This window comes from Oreochromis niloticus, linkage group LG16, assembly GCF_001858045.2.
Source record: "Oreochromis niloticus isolate F11D_XX linkage group LG16, O_niloticus_UMD_NMBU, whole genome shotgun sequence".
In the NCBI taxonomy this organism is placed as follows: Eukaryota; Metazoa; Chordata; class Actinopteri; order Cichliformes; family Cichlidae; genus Oreochromis; species Oreochromis niloticus.
The window spans coordinates 16,648,594-16,672,142 of NC_031987.2; the positions used below are offsets into that span (position 1 = coordinate 16,648,594).

The 23,549-nt window shown below is 38.5% G+C and overlaps 2 protein-coding genes across 2 annotated transcripts; both read right to left on the minus strand.

The window, feature by feature from the left end:
* Window positions 1–679: 679 nt before the first annotated feature.
* Window positions 680–10,838, minus strand: LOC102078181 (integral membrane protein GPR155). The gene is made up of 16 exons (XM_019353199.2): window positions 10,595–10,838; window positions 9,855–10,376; window positions 8,827–9,226; window positions 8,309–8,477; window positions 8,057–8,212; window positions 6,712–6,795; window positions 6,440–6,560; window positions 6,236–6,317; window positions 5,891–5,981; window positions 5,597–5,795; window positions 4,764–4,853; window positions 4,469–4,599; window positions 3,773–3,868; window positions 3,619–3,683; window positions 2,307–2,441; window positions 680–2,064 (listed from the first exon to the last, which is right to left on the minus strand). The coding sequence occupies exons 2-16, from the start codon at window positions 10,315–10,317 to the stop codon at window positions 1,869–1,871; spliced, it is 2,478 nt and encodes an 825-aa protein (XP_019208744.1). The 5' UTR covers window positions 10,318–10,376; window positions 10,595–10,838; the 3' UTR covers window positions 680–1,868.
* Window positions 10,839–12,885: 2,047 nt separating this feature from the next.
* Window positions 12,886–23,007, minus strand: LOC100694150 (acetylcholine receptor subunit alpha). Its single transcript, XM_003447372.5, has 9 exons — window positions 22,579–23,007; window positions 20,591–20,733; window positions 20,444–20,488; window positions 17,983–18,092; window positions 17,372–17,567; window positions 15,839–16,076; window positions 13,907–14,130; window positions 13,463–13,699; window positions 12,886–13,363 (listed from the first exon to the last, which is right to left on the minus strand). The coding sequence occupies exons 1-9, from the start codon at window positions 22,619–22,621 to the stop codon at window positions 13,235–13,237; spliced, it is 1,365 nt and encodes a 454-aa protein (XP_003447420.2). The 5' UTR covers window positions 22,622–23,007; the 3' UTR covers window positions 12,886–13,234.
* Window positions 23,008–23,549: the final 542 nt, after the last annotated feature.

Below are 23,549 nucleotides of genomic sequence, written 5' to 3' on the forward strand. Positions count from 1 at the left end.
AATTTACTAAATTAAATACTTGGTGTGGTGCTTTTAATGGATGTGCCCCTTGTAATAAACTTAATGTAAAACAATGACTATACTTCGCAGACATTTCTAACAAACCATGTTTCTAATAGAATCACAGTAAAAACTTTTGAAGTATATGAGTGCTCAAAGTCTTATTTTTCATAACGCAATCCGAAAATTTTGGGAGCATTTCCACTGCACAATGAATTTCCACAATTTACCAAAATATGTAACTTGGCCTTTGTGGTCACTAGTTGCTGAAAGTGTGCATCTGGATCACAAAAGGTATAAGGTAGCTTATGAAACATGGAAAAACAACTTCTACGTGGCGTCGTCAATCCAGATTTTCTGGTGAACTTGTTTTTAAGTTCTTTTCAGAAGGAGATGTCTGTTTACTGTAAAAACAGAGGCCCACATCTACATGCAACCACAAAACAATTCCACAGTTTGACTCTAGACCAATTTTTAAATCAGGCATTTAAAAAACAAACAAACAAAATAAACCACCCAAAACCTTCTTGTACAATGAACTAGTATGAAACAACTGAATAATATTCAAAACCGTTGTTCATATAATTGATCAGAGTGAACAATTCATAAATGCCACATTATAAAATGCAGGTTTAAGTTTTCGCTCAATTGTTCAATAGCAAATTCATGAATACATGAGTCAAGCTTTGGTAATAAACCTTTTATTTTATTAGCCAATGTGTGATGATACACATTATATTACAGTAAGTAGATATTTACATACATTCTATTAACATCAGAGTTAGAAAATTAAATAATTTGCTTGTTTACCTGAGAGAGGGAAAAAAATAACTGCAGCATCAAATTTTTAAACAAAACCCATTTTCAAGTGAAGACTTAGATTTTCATGCTAATGTTTACTTTTTTTATGCGGTTACTTAAATGGACAAACAAAAGCAAGTAAAAATGTTGATCGAACTGGGCGGTTGCCGTTTGTTAAAGCTGTATAATGGTGAGCATCACTGTCAAGACCTTTTCAAGTACAGGTTTCTAAAGCAACGATACCTTTGCTTCATGCGAAATTAATAATTAACTGGTGAAATATGACTCCTTTCCCTTTATTTATTTGGCAAGTGATTTTTGATAAGAGTGAGGAAAAACAAAGGTGTCCTAGTAGATCAATGACTGGATTAAGCAGAGGAGACTTTTTTTCCCCTCACACGCCCTTTTTTAAAAAAAAATGAGAACACCCCTTTGTGCTTCATCACTCACAGAATGGCATAAAACACACAAATAAAGTGTCCCGCACTCCAAAACAAGACTAAAAAAAAAATAAAATAAAATAAAAAAAAATCTACTTTTGAAAGCTTCTTCCCTTGAATCACAATCCCAGTGAAGTTCCAGTGTGACACATACAGTATACACCAACACACCTTAAAGAATACCTCATCTCTGTAAACATCCATCACAATCTGAAGCCTGACCTGATTTTCCTGAAATGTGTTGTATTAAACAGTAGGCGAGTCACAGCTTTTTCACATAGTCAGGAATTATTCAGCTGCTTTTAAGGTGTATCTCCTTTTTGATTTCGCCTCCAAACAATAGATTTGGATAAATAGGAATTTATGTATGGCTCATGTTCAAGTTTTCGCAATATAGCTGTGACTCCAGACCTCAGAAATAAACTTGAAATATTGGATATAAAGACTGAGGTGGTTATTATACACTTCTCCTTCCCTTTGAGACAAACTACACACAGCTGCCATTTTTTTTTTTTGCATTAAAGGAAACAGTACATCGAGTCTTTTGCTGTACAGGAATTTCCTGTTTCAACTGAAACTTGCTTTTAGGCAAAAAAAAAAAAAAAAGCTCTCTTTGACGCAAGCATCTTATGCCATGAAGCGATAATATAGCGGACTATCTTGGAAGCTGTATTCCTGCTTGATGTGCTGGAGCACGCCACCCTGTTGTAATCGCGTCCCGTAGAGTACTGCCTCGCCACGGTCCTGAGCTAAACCAACCTGCAGAAGCCACTCAACAAGTTCACAGCCAAGAAAACAGTCCACCATAGTCTTCTTTCCACACCTGAAAGTCAAAAGAAGAAATCACCCAAAGGATAGTTGTCTGTAAAAGAAGCCACAAGAAACAGAGGAGCAGACAGACCCCACACACAGAAAAATTACAGAATGAGAAATTATTTTGTTTTGATGATATTGTGGTTTGTGAGTCACCGAGCACCAGCAAAGGTTTGCCTAGACATTACTGGGAAACGTACTTGTCATCAGTCTTTAACCAGAGCAGCGGTCAGTAAGACAATGTGCTCTCACCTTCTCTTTTTAACAATGTCATGAAAACACTGCTGCTTGTGGTATTTGGTGAACTGGGTGCAGGTCATCCTGATCTCCTCAGGTAAATCACTCTGTGGCTGCTCTTCTTGTTTTCCATACCACAGACTGTATAATCTAAACACAGAACAAAATTAAATCAGCGGACACCGTAATATAATGTAAACATAGTCTATTGTACATTTGCTATATTCATTGTACACTCACTGGCTGCTTTGTTAGGTACACCTGTTCAGCTGCTCACTAACACAAATGTCTAATCAGCCAATCACATGGCTGTAGCCTAGTGCATTTAGGCATGTAGACATGGTCAAGACAACAAGCTGAAGTTCAAACTGAACATCAGGATGGGGAAAGAAAGGTGATTTAAGTGAATTTGAACGTGGCATGTTTGTTGGTGTCTGACAGACTGGTCAGAGTATTTCAGAAACTGCTGACCTACAGGGATTACCTTCACAATCATCTTTAAGGTCAGAATAGTCTGAAAAAATATCCAGTAAGTGGCATCTTGCTGATGTCAGAGGTCAGAGGAGAATGGCTAGACTGATTCAAGCTGATAGGAAGGCAAAAGTTACTCAAATAACCACTCAAAACAACCAAGATTTGTGAAAAAGCATCACTGAATGCCCAACACACTGAACCCTGAAGCAGACAGGCACCAATCTTGTCAACTAAGAACAGGAAACTGAGGCTACAATAAACACAAACTCACCAAAATTGGACAATTGCGGATTAGAAAAATGTTGCCTGATGGGTCAAAATTTTCGCTGCCACATTCAGATGAGTCAGAATTAGACATAACCACCATGAAAGTATGAATCAATCCCACCTTGTATCAAAGGTCGTGCTGGAATAATAGTGTGGGGGATATTTTTTGTCTTTGGGCTCCTTACTACCAACTGAGCATTGTTTAAAAACATCACTGAACCTGGTGGAATGAGAGATTTGCATCATGGATGCGCAGCAACAAATCTGCAACAACTGTGTGATGCTATTATATCAGTATGTATCATATCTCTGAGGAATTTTTCCACCTTGTTGAATCTATGCTATGAAAAATTAAGGCAGTTCTGAGGACAAAAGTGAATCCAACCCAAGGCTAGTAAGGTGTAACTAATAAAGTGGCCAGTAAGCATATAAACCAGCAGGGAAATTTAATTTACCTGCATAAGAATGAAAGCAGTTCTGAAGGAAAAAAAGAAGTCCAACTTTTACTAGTAAGGTGTACCTAATGAAGTGGCAAGTAAGTGTCTAAAAGTGTCTGAATGTGCAGTTTCATATAAAAGCCATTTACCTCTTCTTAAACGGCAGTAAAATCAAATGTTTGTCCAGCCCAAAAAGAGCAAAGGAGAGAAGCCCCTGTCAACAGGAAAAGATAAGCATGACTTTAGTGCTGTGGGTGTGAGTATACACTCATGTATATGTGACAGGATATTTCTAACACAAACCTGTCCATAGTTGACCACAGCACAAAAGAACAGCAGCTCCAAGTAGAGTCTACCAGGATTGTGGTTAAAGAGCAGCCACACGCAGCTGGACAAATTCTGTGAAAACAGGATGTAAGAAGACCTTTGAACGAGAAATGGTAGCTAATGTTGTTCACTGAACCAGCTTGTAGAACCAGCTGAGTGGGCATTCATTAAAAGAAAAAGAGTCCCTCCCTTGTATGCCTGCAGTGAATAAGTGAGATCAAATTATATATTTTAAAACTGGCTTCAGCAATAAGGAAAGGCTTTTAATTTAAGCCCAGATTCAGTAATTTATCAGAATATATTCGAAAAGGAACTACATCGCAGCTGACACATGAAAGTATACCAAAGCATCTACCAGCAATACCTAGTATCTTTTTCTTGTACTTTCAGTTTTTTAATCTAGATGCCCCTAATACACTATTTTAAGATTTCTTCGTACAGTAATAAAAATATATAACATTGAATGCAACAGTAAATATAGAGCCAGACACATGACTTTTCTAATGGGGTCTCTGAATGTGTTTCTTAAAGTCTTCCAGTGACAGGAGTTGGAAATTACACAGCTCAGCCATTTGTATCTGATTTGGTTTGAGATGCACTAAATATAATAATGCAGGCGGATGAAGGCTGACTTCATGTCACTGTAGAACTGAAAGGTGGTTGTTTACTCACAGCAAGCAGGCTGACAATCAGAAGCAGACACATGAGCACATGACGGGCCACTTGTCTGTCTGCAACCTGTTGGAGCTCCTCCACTTGGACAAGGAGGCAGTCTGTGGACTCGCACCTGCTCTCACACTGACCTGAGGGGGGCAGCAAAACAAATAAGGAAATAATAAAACCTGATAAATTACAAGAATATTCAGTTTGATGCTCATATACTCTAAAATGCACTAAATCCTACTGCTTTTTGAAGTCTCACAATAAAAAAAAAAACACTAATGTCAGTTTCTTATCAGTGCAGTACCTGCTTGTGTGGTTGTTGTGCTGCTCATATCTGCACTGATGATCATGTCAGGCAGGGGTTGGGTTGGTGCACAGTCACATATGAGGCATGCTGATAAAGTAAAAAGAAATATTTGGATCAATTCTCAGCTTATCTCATTTTACACAGGATGCAGATATTCAATAAAATACAAGGTTCCAGGAAAATAAGTAAAGTACTTTCATTGACTATGAATAATGCATGTGAAAATACAGCCCCCCAAAAATATTAGTGACAAATATTTTTGCTGATACAACACAAGTATTTACAACACAACATAACAAACTCTTTTACTGAATCATTCAAACAGTTTCTCTTCATTACCTGCAGAACTGGTTTGCAAGTTTGCAATAATGCGTCTTGCTTACACTGGAACTATGACCATGAATCAGTTGTGGCATGTAGCGAAACAAAAGCACTGCATCCAACTTGTTCCATTCTGACACTCCTTTCTCAGCGTTAACCAGCTTCCTTGCTGTGGACAATTGTGTCTTCAGTATGGAACCATCATGTGTCCTTGGGGAAAATGATTTTTTTTTTTGCGTGTACTTTGTCTTTTGGTAACAGCAGAGACTTTTTCTACTTGATTAACTGAAACCTTATCTGAGAAGAAGGGGTTGCACTGTGCAGCAGTTTACTGTAGAAAACTAGTAGATAAGGGTTCATTTGAACTTTGGATTTCCAGTCCAACTTGGCTGTAAACAACTGACGTCTCTATATGCACGCTCAAGTCTTGATCAGGAGATTTAAATTATAACATCTGGCCTCAGACATCTGGCAAAATCAAAATCAGATCAAATCCTGACAGAACGCACCTTGATCTCTTGGTGGGGGGGCAGTCTCAAACAGGGTCTGGTTTTCTGGTTCATTTTCAATCAAAGGATCTTCTGGAGAGTCAAATGAGTTCACCTCTTCAGTTTGGACATTTTGGGCCCAGCTTCCTCTGCTGAGACACACAAGAGAGCCTCCTCCCAGGAATATGCTGAAGGCAACTACGAATGTGGTGCAGATTATCTGAAAGAAAACATCCAAATAGTATACAGGTTTTATTTCATTATCTGTAATTTCATGGCAGAAAACAGGAAAATTACTTCCCCTGGTATTATTACCTGTGCTCTGCCATAGAAGAAAGCTGCATCAATGACTCCAAACATTTTTTCCCCACAAATGAGCAAAACTGCAGTTACTAAAGCTGGAATCCTGCAACCATAGATACAACAAATTCAATCACAGTATTAAAATATAAAAACCAGGTCAATGGGATTACCCTGAACAACGTGCATGACACTTGGTTGCAGATATACATTTTTTGACTATTTAATCTTAAGTGAGGTTGTATCATGCTAAAACACATTATTTTATGCTATATTAATTCATTTACATTGTTGATTGCATCATGAATGTCAGTCTAAACCAAAGTGACATGTTTTCCAGTCTGTGCACATTCCTCTTACCCCCAGCCCGCAATGACCAACATGGCCGGTGAAACTTTCAGATCCTCAGACTTCAAGAGCACAAGTGAGAGTGCTATCAAACCTTAAAACAGCAAAGCATCACTTTCAAAATTTGTAGTCCCACTACAGATATATCTCACCAGTATGAACCAACATGAATTAGTTCAATGTAGGTTTACTGTGGGTAGATGGTAGTGTGCGTACCTGGCCATATAAAAGTGCTGTAGAGTGAGGTACATAATAAGGTGAAAGTCAGGACCTGACCAATGAAGTTACTTTCCTTCACTACAAAGTTCCACAAGATCATCCCAATGCAAGTCAGAATCTACAGAGCACAAAATGACAAATGCAGGCACTTAGTCATTTTTGAATGCCCACAGGTGAGTTCCTTCATATAGATATAATTTACTTAATCATTAGACATATTCGACATTAATGGTGCTATTAGTTTTTCATGAATGCAATACCATGCTTACCTGTGCAAAGAAAAAGTTAACTGTAAACAAGTGAGGCAGCCTTTTGAATTTTTTACTTAAAAACATGACGGCAATAGTCCACACCTGTGAGAGAAAACATGGATTGTAAATTATCTATTACTGCAAAAACAAAGACTTTACCAGAAATAGTACACTAGTAGTGACTGGTTGTTCATTTTCTGAAGAAAGTAAACGGAAAATTACTGAGAAGTATGAAACGCATGACTAAACAACAAGCACTCTGAGGGAGAAAACTTCCGTCAAGACAGTTTATTCTCTGGGCAGTATCTACTTTTAAGCAGATAGTATTATATCCTGAATAAAAACATTTTTGTGAGAGTAAGTAATAGATACTAGGTAGTAGGTAATTAATAACTTGAGCTTATTATATAACATTATACAAGAGTATATTTCTAACTTAATAGGCAGTGCATTCTCTTTTCTTTAAAGATACAACAAAGGTTTTATCTTTAAAACTTTTCTTTCATTATGAAAAAAAGGCAGATGCCACGTAAAAAGTGAGGTCAGAGGTCTAATGTGACATTTGAATGCAAACTATAATATGACATTTAGAATTCCCATATACCAGTATCATTTCCTGATTTTTAGGCATACTTTTAAAGATAAAGGGCAAGTTTGAAAGTTTGACCTTATTTGACCTTGGATAAGTGATCAGAGGTCCAAGATAACATGGTATTTAGAATCCCCATATGCCAATATGTAGTCAGTACAACATATTGGCATATAGGGGTTAAGGAGCAGAGATGAGTATATGGGTTACACGAAAAACTTCCAAATCTTCAAATGATTGTTCCATACAAATGTGGCACACTTTGACCATGTGACCCCAACCTATACTCCTAAAACACTTCCAAAAATGTAATCTCCTTGGTTGATGTTAAAAAAAAAAAGGAAACATTGTTTTTCTTTTTTATTGTTTCCCATCAATGTTGTTTAATCATTGCAAAAAGATAATCGCGGCAAAAAGTTTCAAGTTCCTTAAAAGATATATCAACAGGCAAAGAATGAGGAAGCAAGTCTGCAAGTCAGTAAAACATCTGTCTACTTGCATATCCTGTTAGTGGCAGAGACTTTTAAGGTTAGTTTGACAATATGGTTTAAACATCTACAAAGACTGCCTGCATCTCTAATTTACTTGTCCTGAATGGTAGAACATCAGAGCAGATAAACATAAAGCTGACCTTGACAAAGAAAATAAAGTCAGTGAGCACCCTGTGAGTTATTAAGTGGAGGCAACTCTATGACCTTAGTTCCCATCCACTGAGATAAATTAAACAGTGATCAGCTGATAAAGCAGATGATTAGTCAACTAGCTGTGACTCACCAGTACAACTAAGCTCACGATGCTTATGTTGAAACTGACGTTCTGCAGTGAATTCATTAAACGCTGAGGATCCGTCCAACGGATCGTGAGTAACCAGGCAGAAACATACATTATTGGAGCTGAGAGGAAAGTGCTGATCACCATCCCAGCAGTTACCTGTCAGGAATCAGAACAAAGAAAGCATGCACAGTGAGTTACAGAGAGAAAGCATAAGGTAGATGGTATGTTGGCAGGTAGCTGTAAAGAACTCACAACTTCTAGCTCTGCGTTATAATAAACGGCATAGATGGCCACACTCGGTGCAGTGGGAAACACTCCATAAAGAAAGGCGTAATCAGAGAGGCTGGAGTGGTTCAAATCGCTGGTGTTGCGTTTGTCCAACAGATCCACCATGTCCTTACAAATCAGGGGCATTAGTAACCTGAAAGCCAAATCAAGTCATGTACCATTACCTGAGGCTTTATTTAACACTGATGTGAAATGCAGTGTAACTAGGCAAACTTTACATGCAATGGCTAGCATGCTGTGCCTGAGACTACTTAATATGTCATCTATTTGATAACAGCTTTTGGTCAGAGAAAGGTCTGACTCATCTAAAGCATGAGTACAAAACAACATGGTGGGAGCACTTTGAAAAGCCTGAACATGCTGACTCTCTCTAAACTTCCATAGCACACCTCATAAAAATAAGACAAGGTTGTCTGATAACACTAATATCGCCCTCTTCTAGAAAATCAAGTGCAATAAAAATCTAAATGACTTCCACTCACAGTTTTGCTGTAGTAAGTAATATCAGTGTCACCACGGTAGATTTGGTTAATTTCCCCAACTGGCCCACCATGGACAGGCCCAGGTAGAACAGAGCTGCTCCCCCAAAAGAGTTAGCCAAGCCATCCACAAACTGAGCCATGAAGACGGGAACGGTTTGGTGCAGCACAAAGTGGGCGATGATGCCGATTACAACCATAAATACTATGGGGTTCTTTATGACCTGTAAAACTACAACTCCCACAATCACTACTTTGCTCTGTTGATGGTTCCCCTGATCCTTCCACTTCTGGATCTCACAGAGGGCAAAGCCGATGGGATTTAGAAACATCAGGGACACAGGGGCCACCAGGTAGATATACTGGAGGTACTCTGGATATGTACTCTGGTACAGGGCTTCAACTGTGGATGAAGATAAAGCAAAAAAAAAAGAAAAAAAAGATGAAGAAATGTGTAAAAGGTTTAAAACAAAACCAAGCTGGATACCTACAAAATGTTATAGAGTAGTTTGTAGTAAAATAAAGAAATGTGAGTGTGCCTGCATCATGAACAGGTGATCATAACTCCTATGACTGCAATAGCTTGATTCTATTTCTGAGCAGAAGCAGAAGATCGGGTTTAATCTGAAACATCCCAGAAGGAAGACAGTGGATGGAAGTGAAACATTAACTGGTGAAGTGAGTGGAAAACAAAAAGCACCTCTGGCCACGTAAACATTATATACTTAAATATTAAAGGTATATAGTTAATGGTAGTCAGTTAATTTGAACTTTAATTGACTTTTTCAACTGGGTGACGTTTTGGTACACATTATATCTACCACTCTATTTATTTATTCACGGATGAGCTTAATGTGAATAAAAGAAAAGCCGCACAAGCAGTGATATCAAAATCTGTTTGCTAACAAATAATAAAATCCTGGGGAACTGAACTCTGAGTATGATGGATGGGCGAACAATAGGACAGCATGTTTACACATCACAGCTCTGAATGACAAGCTTTGTGTTTGCTAGGATTAGAAATTACTTACCTATAGGATATCCCAAAGCAAAATCATTGCTTTGGGTAGCAAAAATTGAGAAGAGCCCAGCCTTACTGTAGCGACTGACGGGGCTGGCTACTATCAATGTGAGGATGCAGACGAGGAAGAACACGCACACTTTGGCGATGAGGATGCTCCAGAGAAATGGCCAGATGACATTACCAAAGTCCAGCAGCACCATGTTCTTGAACAGCAGTGCTGGGAGAGCAAACTTGGAAACAAAACTCCCCAATCCTTTGGCCTGGGTGGAGGTGATAATGTTTGCCCTCCCTGCGATGTACCCGCACAAAATTATCCCAAAGCACTCCAGGAGAGCGGGGAAGAGCCTGTCGATGGACATGGCGGAGGAGAGGGCAGAGGAGTCCAGCTCCTCAGATGAAAAGTTGAAGCTGAGGCTTTTTTCCGGTGCCTCCATCATTATGTTGACCCTCCCTCTGCCGCCAGCTGTCATGTCTGGTTTGCGGTAACGTTAATCCCCTCCTCCTCCTCACCGGTCGGCACTGTCAGTCACTAGGGAGACCGAGGAAAACTTTCACTTATAACCTTTAAAATCACCGGTTCAGCTGTAATCTGATTACACACGTAGAGCTAACTACGTCAGTTAACCGAAATAATATCGTATAATTAACACGACTGCTTTTAGAGAGGTTTTAAAGTTGTTATCACATCGTTAAAAAGCACTGCAACCGATATAACTTATATATATCTTTTTAATAATGCAGTCTCACCTGTCTGACAGCGGTTGAGCCCCCATGCGCTAGTCATATTTAGGTAGCCGTCAGAGTTAGCCAGCGAGCTAACGTGAAGCTGGGGACAGAGATACTAATCAGAGCTTCTTACAGATCCAAACTTCGCCTCCCACCTTTACTAACTTCTTAAAAATAACTTGGAACTAGCGCTCTTCTTACTGTTACATGACCGCGTTGCTCAATATCCAACCCACAAGTTTCATTAGCCATGATTTGTCAACACATCTCAACCAATCACTTTTCAAGATAGTGAAAAGAGGCGTGGCCTAGCAACTACTTTCTATCCTTTGCGAAAACAATGTAAATACGTATCAGAGACGGTATAGAAAGATGGCATAATAACTATGACCACTTATTTCCGCAGTGTTGACAGACAGGCTTGAAGGGTGCATTTTAACCCAAACCTAAACTTAGTAAAAGTTTAGTTTACCAGAAGCCTACCTAAATTTAAACTGCGTTACAAATTTAAAGTCTGGAAAGCCCCTGTACGGGGAAATTCAACCACCACCTCACAACAGCCAAGTATGGTATAGTCTACTAGTCACATGACCAATCATGGCTACGAAAGACTGAAGACTGTCGTAAATGACTGAAAAGCATTTAAAATGCTAATTTTCAATTAAGCAAAAGTTTTTTGAAAAGGGTGTATCTCCATATTATGCCAAATTATAGTTTTAAAAAGGCTTTAATCTAAAAATGACGAGAACCACAGTTATCATAAAAATGATGACAGTGATGGAAAATGTTATCAGTCAGCCCTTCTCACGTGCTGAATGGAAGGATCCTGTTTTGTCTCCATATAATCTTTTAATACAAGATATACTTAACTGTGCGAGTTATCTTTTGCATGAAATGTTCTGTCTTCTGTGATCATAAATCTTTCTGTGTTTTTTGTTATTCTTGGTCAAGAGCCATGTAGACTGTTGTTGCAGTTGCATGTTAGTCAGAATGGTGAGTGTGGTTCAAGCTGTCAGGAAGGCAAATATAACTAAAACTATCCCTTATAACAACCAAGGTATGTAGAAAAGCGTCTGTGAATGCACAACACATTGTGAATGCACAACACATTGAACACTGAAGCAGATGTGAGCCATTCCTGTCAGCTACAACACTGAAAAACCTTGTCTGGCCCACTGAATATCAGCTTCTGCCGTACTTCGATGGTAGAGTCAGAATACCTGTGCTTCCAGGTGGATAACGCACCATGTCACAAAGCTCAAATAATCTCAGACTGAGTTAACTGTACTCAAATGGCCTCCACAGTGACCACATCTAAATCCAACACACTACCATTGGAATTTAATGAAATGAGAGATTCACATGATGAATGTGCAGGTGAAAAATCTGCAGCAACTATGTGACGCCGTCATGTCAACATGAACCAAAATCACTTAGGATTGTTTCCAGCTCCTTGCTGTGGACCCAGTACTAGCAAATTGTAAAGCAAGGAACAGGGGAGAACAACATCTCTAGTGTTACATTCAAATGAGCACAAAGCATGGCAGTATCATTTATCTGGGATGTGGGAGTATATCAGGGAAATTAAAATGTTGATATACTCTCCCAAGTATCTTAACTGTGGAATGCACATTTTATACAACCTATAAAACCCAGAAATACCATGAATTTAGTCTCCTGTGTGCCCACAGAGTTAAGTAAAAAAGTTAGCTGATGGCTGTGCCACATGCACCTGTCAAATAACTGCTGTGAACTGAGGAGCCAAGAGCTAAGTAAGCACATTACAAGCAAAAGTGGGCAGGTACAGAATCTGCATTAATATTTGAATTTCAAATAGAGAGCCTGCATAAGGTGCACAGTGTACACAGTGTTGTGGGAAACAAAAGGCAGGAGTGCTTCAGAAAAATAGGTCTGATTGATAATAGTGACACGATTATCAATCAGACCCTCGTGCTTTAAACTTAGGGACAATTAACACAATTACCAGCTACAATTAGATTATAGCTTATATGATTCTAACATGTACCATTTGATATTAAAGACATTAAAATGTGCTCCAGAAGTTGTCAGTCTGCCGTGTGCTGTGTGCTGCTATGTACATTAGCCAGAACTGGATTCTTTTTTCCTAATCTCTATGTTTACCTGGGAAGGTGTAAGTCAGAATTTTCATATTTTTAGTGGTATGAAGCACGTGCCAGTGCTCTTGTATCAGGAGAATAGAACAGAAAAAAGCAAGGAGCTACAGGATGGAGGCTATCAATTTTCATCTGGTTTTCTTCTTATTGCGCTATAAAGCCTACCCTTCAGTCATATTTCACCTTGTAACAGGACAAAACAATTTTATTCAGCTGTACAGTATAAATATGTCAAGCAAAGCTGCACAATATTACACAACATTAGATTTATGTCCAGTTGCACACATGTTCCTGTCCATACACACAACGGAAAAAGTAACTCTGTTAAAATATGTTGAATATAAATATGAAAATACTGCAAATTACATGTTCTTACAGGATACAATTGTTCACACTCCAAAAACAAACAACAAGAGAAAGGAAGATCAAGCCATAAATGCTGTCAGGCCTGTACAGGAGCTTCAAAAAACAAAGGTGAAAGTGATCACCTGAGAAGTGTAGCTGGTAGAACATAAAGGATGGGTCTTTAAAGCATACTCAGCTCAATGAGGCGGCCTGCGAACACCGCTAATGTGCCAATTAGACACACAGCCATAAAGACACAAAGCAGAATGTGATCCAACACCATGGCCACAAACTTCCACTCTTCAGCAGCCTGGAAAAAAAAAACAATAGAGAAAATGTATCAATTGCAGGACTCTAGATTGGATTTTAGCAACATAATAGCAAAATTTTTTATTATAAGGATGGTTACACTGCTGGATTCCTCATCTGATTTCATGGTTTCTGCGATGTATTTGACCCCATCAATGGCACTGCGCACATCAGGATTCTTTGTGATGGGTGAGTAGTAGGGAACAGCAGAGGCCTGGTTTCCAGAGATATCTGAGATATCAAAATCAGCACCATAGATGGTTTTTATCTGCTTTTCCTTTCCCGGGCGTTTCATTGTTGAGAAGAACATGATGTTGGGAATGGTTTCGATAAAAACCTATCATGAAGGAGACGACAAATGTGTCAGTGAGTGTACAATACCAGAAAAGATGGATGAAGAACAAAAAAACATTTTAAGTCCGTTACCACTAGATGGCAATATAATGCAGGAGAAAAACTCAAGCTTGCCTCACTTGAGCAAATCTACTCCTTTAGTTATTCAGCTTCACTATCAAAATGTAGTCTTTTGCTTTCTTGTGCTCACCTTGCGAACCCAGTCTGGCATTGTGTGAGTGCTCGGGGAGCGGTGGTGGGTGTTGATAACAATGACAGTGATGATGATGGATGCAATGACAAACACCATGGTGAAGAGCATGTACTTCCCAATGAGTGGTACAGCGCTAGAGGTAGACGGGATCAGTTCCACAATGACCAGCAGGAACACGGTCAGAGACAACAGGACAGAGATGCTGAGAGTCATCTTCTCACCTGGAAAACACCATTATAACCATTCACTCTTTCTTAGTTTGTATAGAAATCAGCACGAGGTACAGAATTTCAAACACAGTCAGCTGTTGTGTAAATATTTCTGGTCATGTGACAAAAGGGACTAATTAATCAAAGAACACAAAATTGCCTATTAAATTATTTCAGTTCAAATTCCATATAGTAGTATGCAGTTTTGATCAGCACATGATAGGTAGATGTTCATCAGATCTTTTTTTTTCTCTTGTTTACTATTCTTGACCTCTTCAGTAGTCTAAAAATAATTCAAATAAAAAGAAAAAAGAAAGAAAATAATGTAATTACATTCTTACATGTTTATGCCGTAACTTATCCCCGATACACTGAAGGGCTGATAACATGTTTAGACCATAACTTGACCTGAAAAATATAAAAGTATAGGTGCAAATGTCGTGCAGATTAAACTGCATGAACGTGCAGTCTTATTAAACTGCCACAAGGGAGGGCTGTTTCCTGAATCCCATCAACTAACTTTAATTTGAATTTATACAGCAGCACATTTGCACTGTTCACCCGAATAAGCAAATCAAATCCAAACAGTGATAGGCAACTTTTTTCCTCTTTCATAAAGCCAGGAGTATAAAGAGATTTTGACACCATTTCACATGAGTAAAATGTGAGACATGTTCTTTTTTGGGGGGTTGTTTTTGTTGTTGCTCAGTAAGAGCATTTATCCCAGGGAGGGCATCTTTTTTGGCACTAGCATCTCCTGCACACTCTCCTGTCAGCAGCCATATCAGAAACAGGGATCAAGTGATGTATTATACATTAAAGCAAAGGCCTGCTTTCAGACATGACAGCACAGAGGGACTCTGGGTAATGAAGCAGACCGACACACTGGGAACATGGCCAGATGTGCACATAAGCTGTGCAGTTCCTGAAACAGCCAGTGTAGAGACACTTTGGACTGACAGGCAGCATTTAAGGATTTTTCCAACACGGTGTCAGTTGATATCATAATAGGAAAGCCGAATAGTGGCTACAGTCTAATTTTGACAATTTGCATCGTTTGCATGTTCCTTATAATTTGCATATATGTACACATACAGAGGAAACAGTAAAACAGCTGTCTTTGTCTGAAGCTCAAGCAAATGTACTTAAACAGATTTGTAAAACTTGATTAAATAACATGTTAAATGTTTCCTTTTCTAAACAGATTTTTTTTAGATGAAAATTGCAAATGTCTATGCAATTTTAAGGTTTTAAGGTTACTGAGGTTTTACAAGTACTAGTAGGTGGAGTTTGTTACCTTTGGACATGTTATAAATAGCTTAGCCTCTTCCTCCCACTTGTAGACTTTATTCTAAGCTAGCTAACTGGCTGTTCCTTCCAGACATGAAAGTGCCATAAATCCTTCTGTCAACCTCTTGAAAGGAAACAACATACCATTTTTCCAAAGAGGCTGAAGTATTGGCTTGCAGGTAATGATTCCCTTTGAAAATATTTAAAAAGCATACAACAAAAGCAAAGCTCGAGATAAATCTAGTACTATATTTGTCAAGACTGTGAGAAACTTCCTCAAGTATATTAATATATATTAGTATATCTAATTACTTATAAGAATTATGGTTTATATCCTTTTTAGTGAGAGGGTGTGTTTAAAACTTTCTGTATATTATGATCTATGATAGATGTTTTATTGTTTGGTTTACTTTTTTCAGTGTAAACATACCAGAATCCGTGGGAAGATAAAAGACAAGGCCAGTGAGGAAGGAAAAGAGCATGCACGGGATGATGACATTAACAATGAAGTACAGAGGAAGCCGCAGCATGAGGAAATGGTAGGTGATGTCCAGGTAGGGGGTGTCTTGGCAGCAGGCGTAGTACACCCAGTGCTTCCAGCCACGGAAATCCTTCATCACCCATTCTCCGCTTTCCATAAAGTGGCTCAGATCTGGGCGGTCACTGTCCTGTCAGGAAATATGAATATGATGATAAATATTCTTATTATGTAAATTTTCTAGAGAAATGTAAAGAAAGTTATAAAAAAAGTAAAATAAGTAAGCTTTAAATCTGCTTTCATTCTTTTCATCCGGTTGCAAAGAAAGTGAGATTGTATCAGTGTTTTTGAGAAAATAATCCTGCGTTTGACTTGATAAATAATCTCATTAATTTATCATCCTGCTGGCTGGGTTTAAGTCTTTTTCAATGGTAGTGATGTGGTTAGCCCTGCTGCCTCACAGCAAGAAAATTCCTGGTTCAGACTCTCACTTGTGCTCTCTCTGTGGAGTTTGCATGCTCTTCTTGTACCTGAATGGGTTATTTCCAGGTTCTCCATCCAATGACAAGCATGCTTGGTTAATTAGAGATTCTAAATTAGGCATGGAAAAGAGGTTCTTTAGGGAGGTGTTAAATAAAGAACCCTATGAATGCATGATTAAGTACATTTAACTGATTGCTTTGAGGGGTCAGTAGAAGCTGATAAAGCCTAGAAAAGCATTATATAAATATCGACCCATTTCCAATTGAATTTGTAAAATATGGGTGCTAGATATAGCTAACAGAGCGTATTTTAAGGCATGGCTGTGACTGACAAGTGGCTATAATGTGGGCATTCGGAGTAAGCACCTTCTCAGTCTGTTGCATTTTAACCTGTATTTTGTTGTAGTAAAAAACTAACAGATTGATTGTTTCAGTTTGTTCATTTTAATTTAAGCTTGTATTTGTATCATGTGCACTTTGCTAACCAAGCTAGTTAGCTATTGCTAGCTGATTAACTCCACACTCTTGTCCAAGTAGTACATCTGGTTTCTTAAGCAAAGCATGGTTAAAGTCAAAAACTGAGACTTTAAAACAGCAGTTAATAAATGAATGGCTGATGTCATAGTCACTCTGTCGATCCTTTACATGCAATTCATGACTTTTCCTAAAATTTAGTTGGTTAAAATTGTAGTTGTTTACAAGTTTATCAGAAAGACTAGAAGGGGAACTTCTTGCCTAGCCCTTGCCAGTGTAAATAAAGGAAACTAAATTATTTACATGTTGCAACATCGCATTTGTGTATGTACAAATAACAGCTTGAGTTCTTGTGTCAATTAATAATTTTGTCTTTAATTTATGCAAAACAGAAGTTGTTATTTGTCATTATTTTGTAAGTTTTGTGTACACTTTTTGGGGGGACTTAGGCAGACTAGTTGAGAGTGGCATAAATCTCCTCAATAACTTTAAGTAAGAAACAGACTGTGACTGGGTTAATATGTATTACGGGATTGATGACGACCAAGTTTCCATCGTAGGTCCAGGTACCCAGCTTCATGCTGCAGTTCTGGAGGTCGAAGGGGAAATGCAACACAATAATTTCACAGTAGCTTTTGAAGATGGCGGGTGGGTTCCATGTGATCATCCCAGTGTACTCCAGCAGCACTTTGCTCTCGTGAACGATGGCAAAGTCACCGTCGGCACTGCGGGCACAGACAAGCACAGGCGGCATCAACACGGGAGATAATAAGTTAAATGTTCACGCAGGGGGACATCAGCGCCTGAGGACAGGGTGCGGTTGGCACAAGTTGTTGTGGCAGCAGAGCTGGTTGTCAAGGGAAAAAAACAGCAGTGTGTCAATGCAGCATATGGCACGGGGGTGGGGGGGTCTGCTATACAGAGGCCAAATTTAGCACAATGAAATCCGAGCTATCACGTACTACATGCTGCAGTATAGAAACGTGTGATCCAAAATATCACTGACGAGTGTGCTGATTGTTTTCTTGCAGTCAGAATTTTCAGGTCAAGCATAATGTAATTAAGAAAATTGTACATATGTACATATATATATATATATATATATATATGGCATTGGTCAGTTATAGCTTGAATACATACTTGTTGTAAAGAACGAGATCAGGACGCCAAATGTCCCTGGAAGGTACTCTGATCTTTTTGATGCCACCATAATCCTCTGGGTTCCACTGCAAGTTCACATCTTTCCATTTCTGAAACACAGAAAGGGACAGCCAGGTCTGTACCCGCAGTTTATACTTCACAAATAGCAGCCAGTATAAATGGTTCATTTAGTGGAAAAACAGAAAACATCACAAAAGCTGTTAATGAGTCAAAATTATAATCATGATGCTGAAAGAGGACACGATGATGGTGAAGCAAGCCTGAAGTAATGAGGGACAAAGTATTTTGCACAATGCTTGGAGGACAACAAACTATCTTGAAGTAATCAGTAATGAATCAATAGTTACTGTTCTGTGATTTTTGGTGTTTGGATCATAGTTTATCATAAACTACTTAGAAAAGTGGGAGTTAATTATAGACCAAACATAATGATGATTTGTTTATTTCTCAGGCAGTTCTCGTGGGAATGATTGCTGTCTACTTTTGAGGTTTTGCAGACATGTGATCACTAACCATATGATGTTAACCAGTCTTTTCGGATGTGTGACAATCAAACATTGTAGGATCAGGTGAATAAAGCTCTAGTCGCACAGGCCTATAGACTGGTCAGTGAGGCTATAGGGAACCTGTCCTGAGGGAAAAATTTGTATTCCCCAATCAGTTGTTAGTGGTTAGTGGTCAGCAGGCCTACAGGCCATCGGTGTCCCTGTGGCGACCATGTGTCGGTAGGGAAAAATCCCAGCCAGCTGGGAAAAACCTCCTTGTATTTGCTTTGGTTGCTAAAATATAGCTGTGGCCCTGGTTTGAAAGGAAGTGATGGATTTGCCCTAACCCTTTCCAGCTACTAGAGGTAGATGGGTCTATCAAAATATCCATAGTATTGATATCAATGCTGGTTATGGTGTTGCATCGATACTAGTGTGATAGGATCAATAATTTGTTTCTATCTTTTAAGGTCAGTATGTAGCCCATTGTACTGGGTTAATTAATTATTTTTTGGAAACAAAAAATATAATGTATCCCAAACAAGTACTATAATTTAAACAACAGAAACTGACCCAAAGGGTTTTAGAGACAGGCACATTTATAGTCCAGCTCTTCAAAAGAGTCAGATTGATACCAAAATTTGCAGTGTTGTAGAGGAGTACCAGCTACTCTGTGAGATGTAGTGAAAGTGTGAAAAGCCAACATGTTTCAAAGGGTTCGACTTTTATTATGAAGGTGAACCTTTTCTATTTCCAGTTTGTGACACATTCTTTAAAGTTTTAATAGTTTAGCTAATAGTTTGCAATTATTTACAGACAAATGTTAAAATCAACAGGCAACCCTGACAATTTGCTTACAGCCAACTCTATCATGAAGAGGTTTTTAATGTAGTACCTTCTTCGCAACTAATTTCACCCAGCCAGCAACCTCAAGAAACCACTGCTAACCACAATTTTTCCTAACAAGTGGTTATTGTATCTTGCCCAATATGACAATAACAATAACAATTTTAATTATACAGCACATTTCATTGCATGAAAACTCAATGTGCTTAACACAGAAAATGAAGACATAAAAATAACAAATATGGTTGCAACTCTCAAGTAACTCTTGAGTATGATCAAGAGATATCTCGATAAGGTCCTGCATCAGGAGCCATGAGCTAAAGTGAACCCGGACCATCCTGAATGGTGTTCTGGTATCTTCAGTTAATGAGTAATTCTAAGTAAGTACGTCTGATAGGCAGTTAATGAGTAATACTGTCAAAATATTGTTTGTTTGTTTTTTGCTGTAGCATTGTGTTTCTTCTAGCTGACAGCATATAAAAATTCAAATTCAGATTGCATGAAATTACTAATGCAATTTAGTGCATGAAAAAACTGCTTAGTTTGCAGTATTGTGGTTAAGTTTACCATCATGCTATGTTGAGCTGGTACAGAGAAGACTGTGGTGTTCATGGTCAATTAATGTAAGGTTACATTGAGTGTAATAGACATCAGTTTAAGCTGAACTGTCATTCAGTTAAATCCACAAAGAACAATAAGCCTCAGAAAATTAAAAGGTCACAATATTTTTTTAAATAGATTCGTGTCTCTTTTTTCCTCCTCTTCCACACTGCTACAGCAGCTGTTTGGACCCCCCAGCTTTAACCCGTGGTTAGGAAGTATTGATTAATTATTTACCTCATGTCTTTTTCAGATTTTTTTGGTTAATCTGTCTTTTTTGAACAATACTAGTGGAAGTAATAGTATAAAATATAAAATAGTATAAAATCCTGGGTTTATTTGGCAAAAAATCACCTACCAATGAATTAAAGGAAGACTTTTTATCAAAACAAAGTCAGTGCAGCCTAATATTTGACTGAGTTTGGCATTTTTGTCAATGGCAGAAGTGACTACAGAGGAATACCTTCCTTCCCCTTCATACACGATAACACAACAAAAAATTAACAAACCTGTTTCAGTCGCACATTGCTGGTGACAATCTGGTTAACCTCATCCTGTGGATCCAAAAAATGTGTTGTGTTACTCATACAGAGATTAGCATTGTGTGACAACAGTGAATCTTATGACAGGTGATATACTGCCAAGTAAGACCTCACCACACTGATGAGCTGAATGAGCTGAAGACCCACAGTAACGTTCACTTTGTCCTTGAAATGACTGACAGGACGGACAACCTTATTGTAACCAGTGAAAAGGGTTTTAAATAGAAGTGTTTCTTCCAAGGAGCCCCAGGCCGTGCCTGAAACAGACAACATAGTTGCTTTGTGATGAGTTATGTTTGGAGTCATTTAAACAGTGACTCCACTCTTGGTAGCTCTCCTTGAGTGCTGGAAAATCAGATGCTTTTTAAGAACACCTGACACTTAGGGTGACTGGAAAACAGACGTGATAATGTAGGTGCAACATGTTTGTAAAATTAGTACACGGCAGTGTGAAAATAAACTCGTTTCCATGGTGTGTAGTGTCTATAATATGTGTGCTGCCAAACTCTTGAAGTGCTGACATAAAATTTTACAATGCAAAATAGACTTTTACTTGATATATAAATAAAATATATACATTGACTGTAAAAAGAAAGTATACCTTTTAGTTCTAAGGGTTTTTGTATCTGGACATTATTTTTTTTCCTTAGTAGGTCTTAAAGTTAAATAAATAACATCTGAGGTAATATTTAGATAACAAAAATTGAGTAAAAATGCAAAATTTGTGAGTAAAAAAACTAATTATACTGTGACTGGTTTCATAGGAATTAAGAGGGTAGGTAGCAGCCGGGTGCTGCTAGTGAAATGCAGTTGGTTAACTAATCATCAGCAAGTGTGAGCACCTTTATAAAAGCAGAAGTTTGGGCATTTTGCTGTTCTGGGACATTCAAGTGTGTTTTAATAGAATGCTAAGGAGCAAAAATCAGCAGTGGATTACGGAATTGCGAAGGAATTGTTGCTGCCCATCAATCTGGGAGAGGTTATAAGGCCCTTTACCAAACAATCATCCACCATTTAATAGTGAGAAAGGTTGTTTACAAGTGGAAAATCAATCTTCCCATGAGTTGATGTCCCAGCAAATTCATCCAAAAGTTAGACTTTGCAATGCACAGAGAGCTCTACTGGCCTGTGCACGTTCAATTTCATTTTCAAGTTCACAACAGTACAAATTAACAGTTGCTTGTCTGGAAGGTTTGCCAGGAGGGAAAACAAGGAACATGACAGCAGAGCCTAGGTTTGCAGAGTTGCATCTGAACAAACTACAAGACCTCTGGGACAACATAGAAGACTAGTGTGGAGGTGTTTGGCAGTAATGCACGGCATCACACTGAGCAAAAACTAAACAGCATATCAGCACAAACATCCTCCAACTGTTAAATACAATGGTGGAGTGGTGAGGAGGTGAGGACAGGCTCTGGACACCTCGGGCACTGAATCTTGGATATTACTTAATTTTTTTTACACACTGCTTCTGCATTTTGGCTTAGTTTTTGTCAATATATTTGTGTCCTGGAGACATAGGGACAGCCTGTAGTGTAAACACAACAGTGTGTATGTGCAGAGAGTTTAATTTTGGCAACACTTCATTGAAACATGTGATGGCTCCACTGTGTGGGTTGTTAACAGAGATATTCTTTTTCCCATTTTCCACTACGCATCTGTCACAAGCCAAAGCAGGACCTCCTTTCATTTCTCTTGACCTTGAAATGAAGGCCATTTTACAGCAACATGTGGTTTGAATGCTTGAATGATTCTCGGGACATTCAACACAGTAAACTAAGGAATTGCCTGTCTATAATTATGCAGATGACTTCATGTGGTGACAGGCAGATGAAGGGTTGAGACGCAGAAGAAAAAGCCTCACTGTACTTGGCCTTGCAAGAGAGCCAGTTTGTACAAAGCTTAAATTTGCTCATTAGTTGTGTTCTGTGAATTGGATCAGATTACACTGACCTCAGAGAAGTTTCTGTAAATATAATTAAGAGTTTATTTGTATTTTATTTATGTACTGATGTTTTTTACATTAATTAAATGTTTCAAAGGCAAGTACACTATGTCAAAAGTGATCAAGCACACACTTTTAGTTTACAACAATTTCTTACCTGTTAGGGTGACTAGATGAAAAATAAAAATCACAACATTCATTATTGCGAGTAAACTCAGGCATCCAAACTAAGATCCATCTTCGACACGTTGTCTGTCGATGACTCGAGAATTAAAACGTGTTGAACCGCGTAAAAGATTCTTTTAGCGCTGGCAAATGACTTACTGTACAACCTTCAAGCTCTCCACTGGCAGCGTGGTTGTTATTGTCGCACTGTGGATGTGAGAGTGCGCCTGCCAACGCTTGTCATTTGAGAGGGACACAATATATAAGATCAACATACCACGGTAATCCACCCCTGAAATATCGTATCATGAACTTGGCCACCCACAACCTCTAGGTGCAAAGACACGGAACATACTTGCTCTGTGCGTTGTCTCTAATAATCTGTTATTGAAGCTTTGAAATCCTTATCTACAGACCTGTGTAAATAAAAATGATGTCTCCACATTGATAAATCCATCTTTATGAGTTTGTGCCACAGGAAAAAACAAAAACCACACCCCAAGTGTGACAGATGATTTTAATTCAACATTACAAGATGTTTCAGCTGCCCCCCCCAAAAAAAAAGGGTACAGTTTTGGGCCATTCAGCCTCTTTATGTCTTGCTTCCATGAAGTCTGAGTGGGTTTTAATTTTAACTGATCTTTAGCAATCGTTCTCCAGTTTTTCTTTTGGACATTGGTTGCTTTTTCGCTCATTTTTAACCCATTCCTTGCACGTGACCATTCTTAGAAGAATGCTTTTGTTTGGTTGTTAAGCCACTTAACACTGACCTGTGAATTAATCCAGCATATAAAAAGCACCTAACCCAAAGGATGAAGTGTTGTGTCTACTCATTACAGAACCCATTTTAAATAGTATCTTTAGCTGCGTTATTTCAAGCAGCCTGTCACAAAACACATAATGTCAAGTGTTCTCTGTCTGTGAGGTGCCCACACTTGAAAAAGACCAGACTTTGAATTTCAC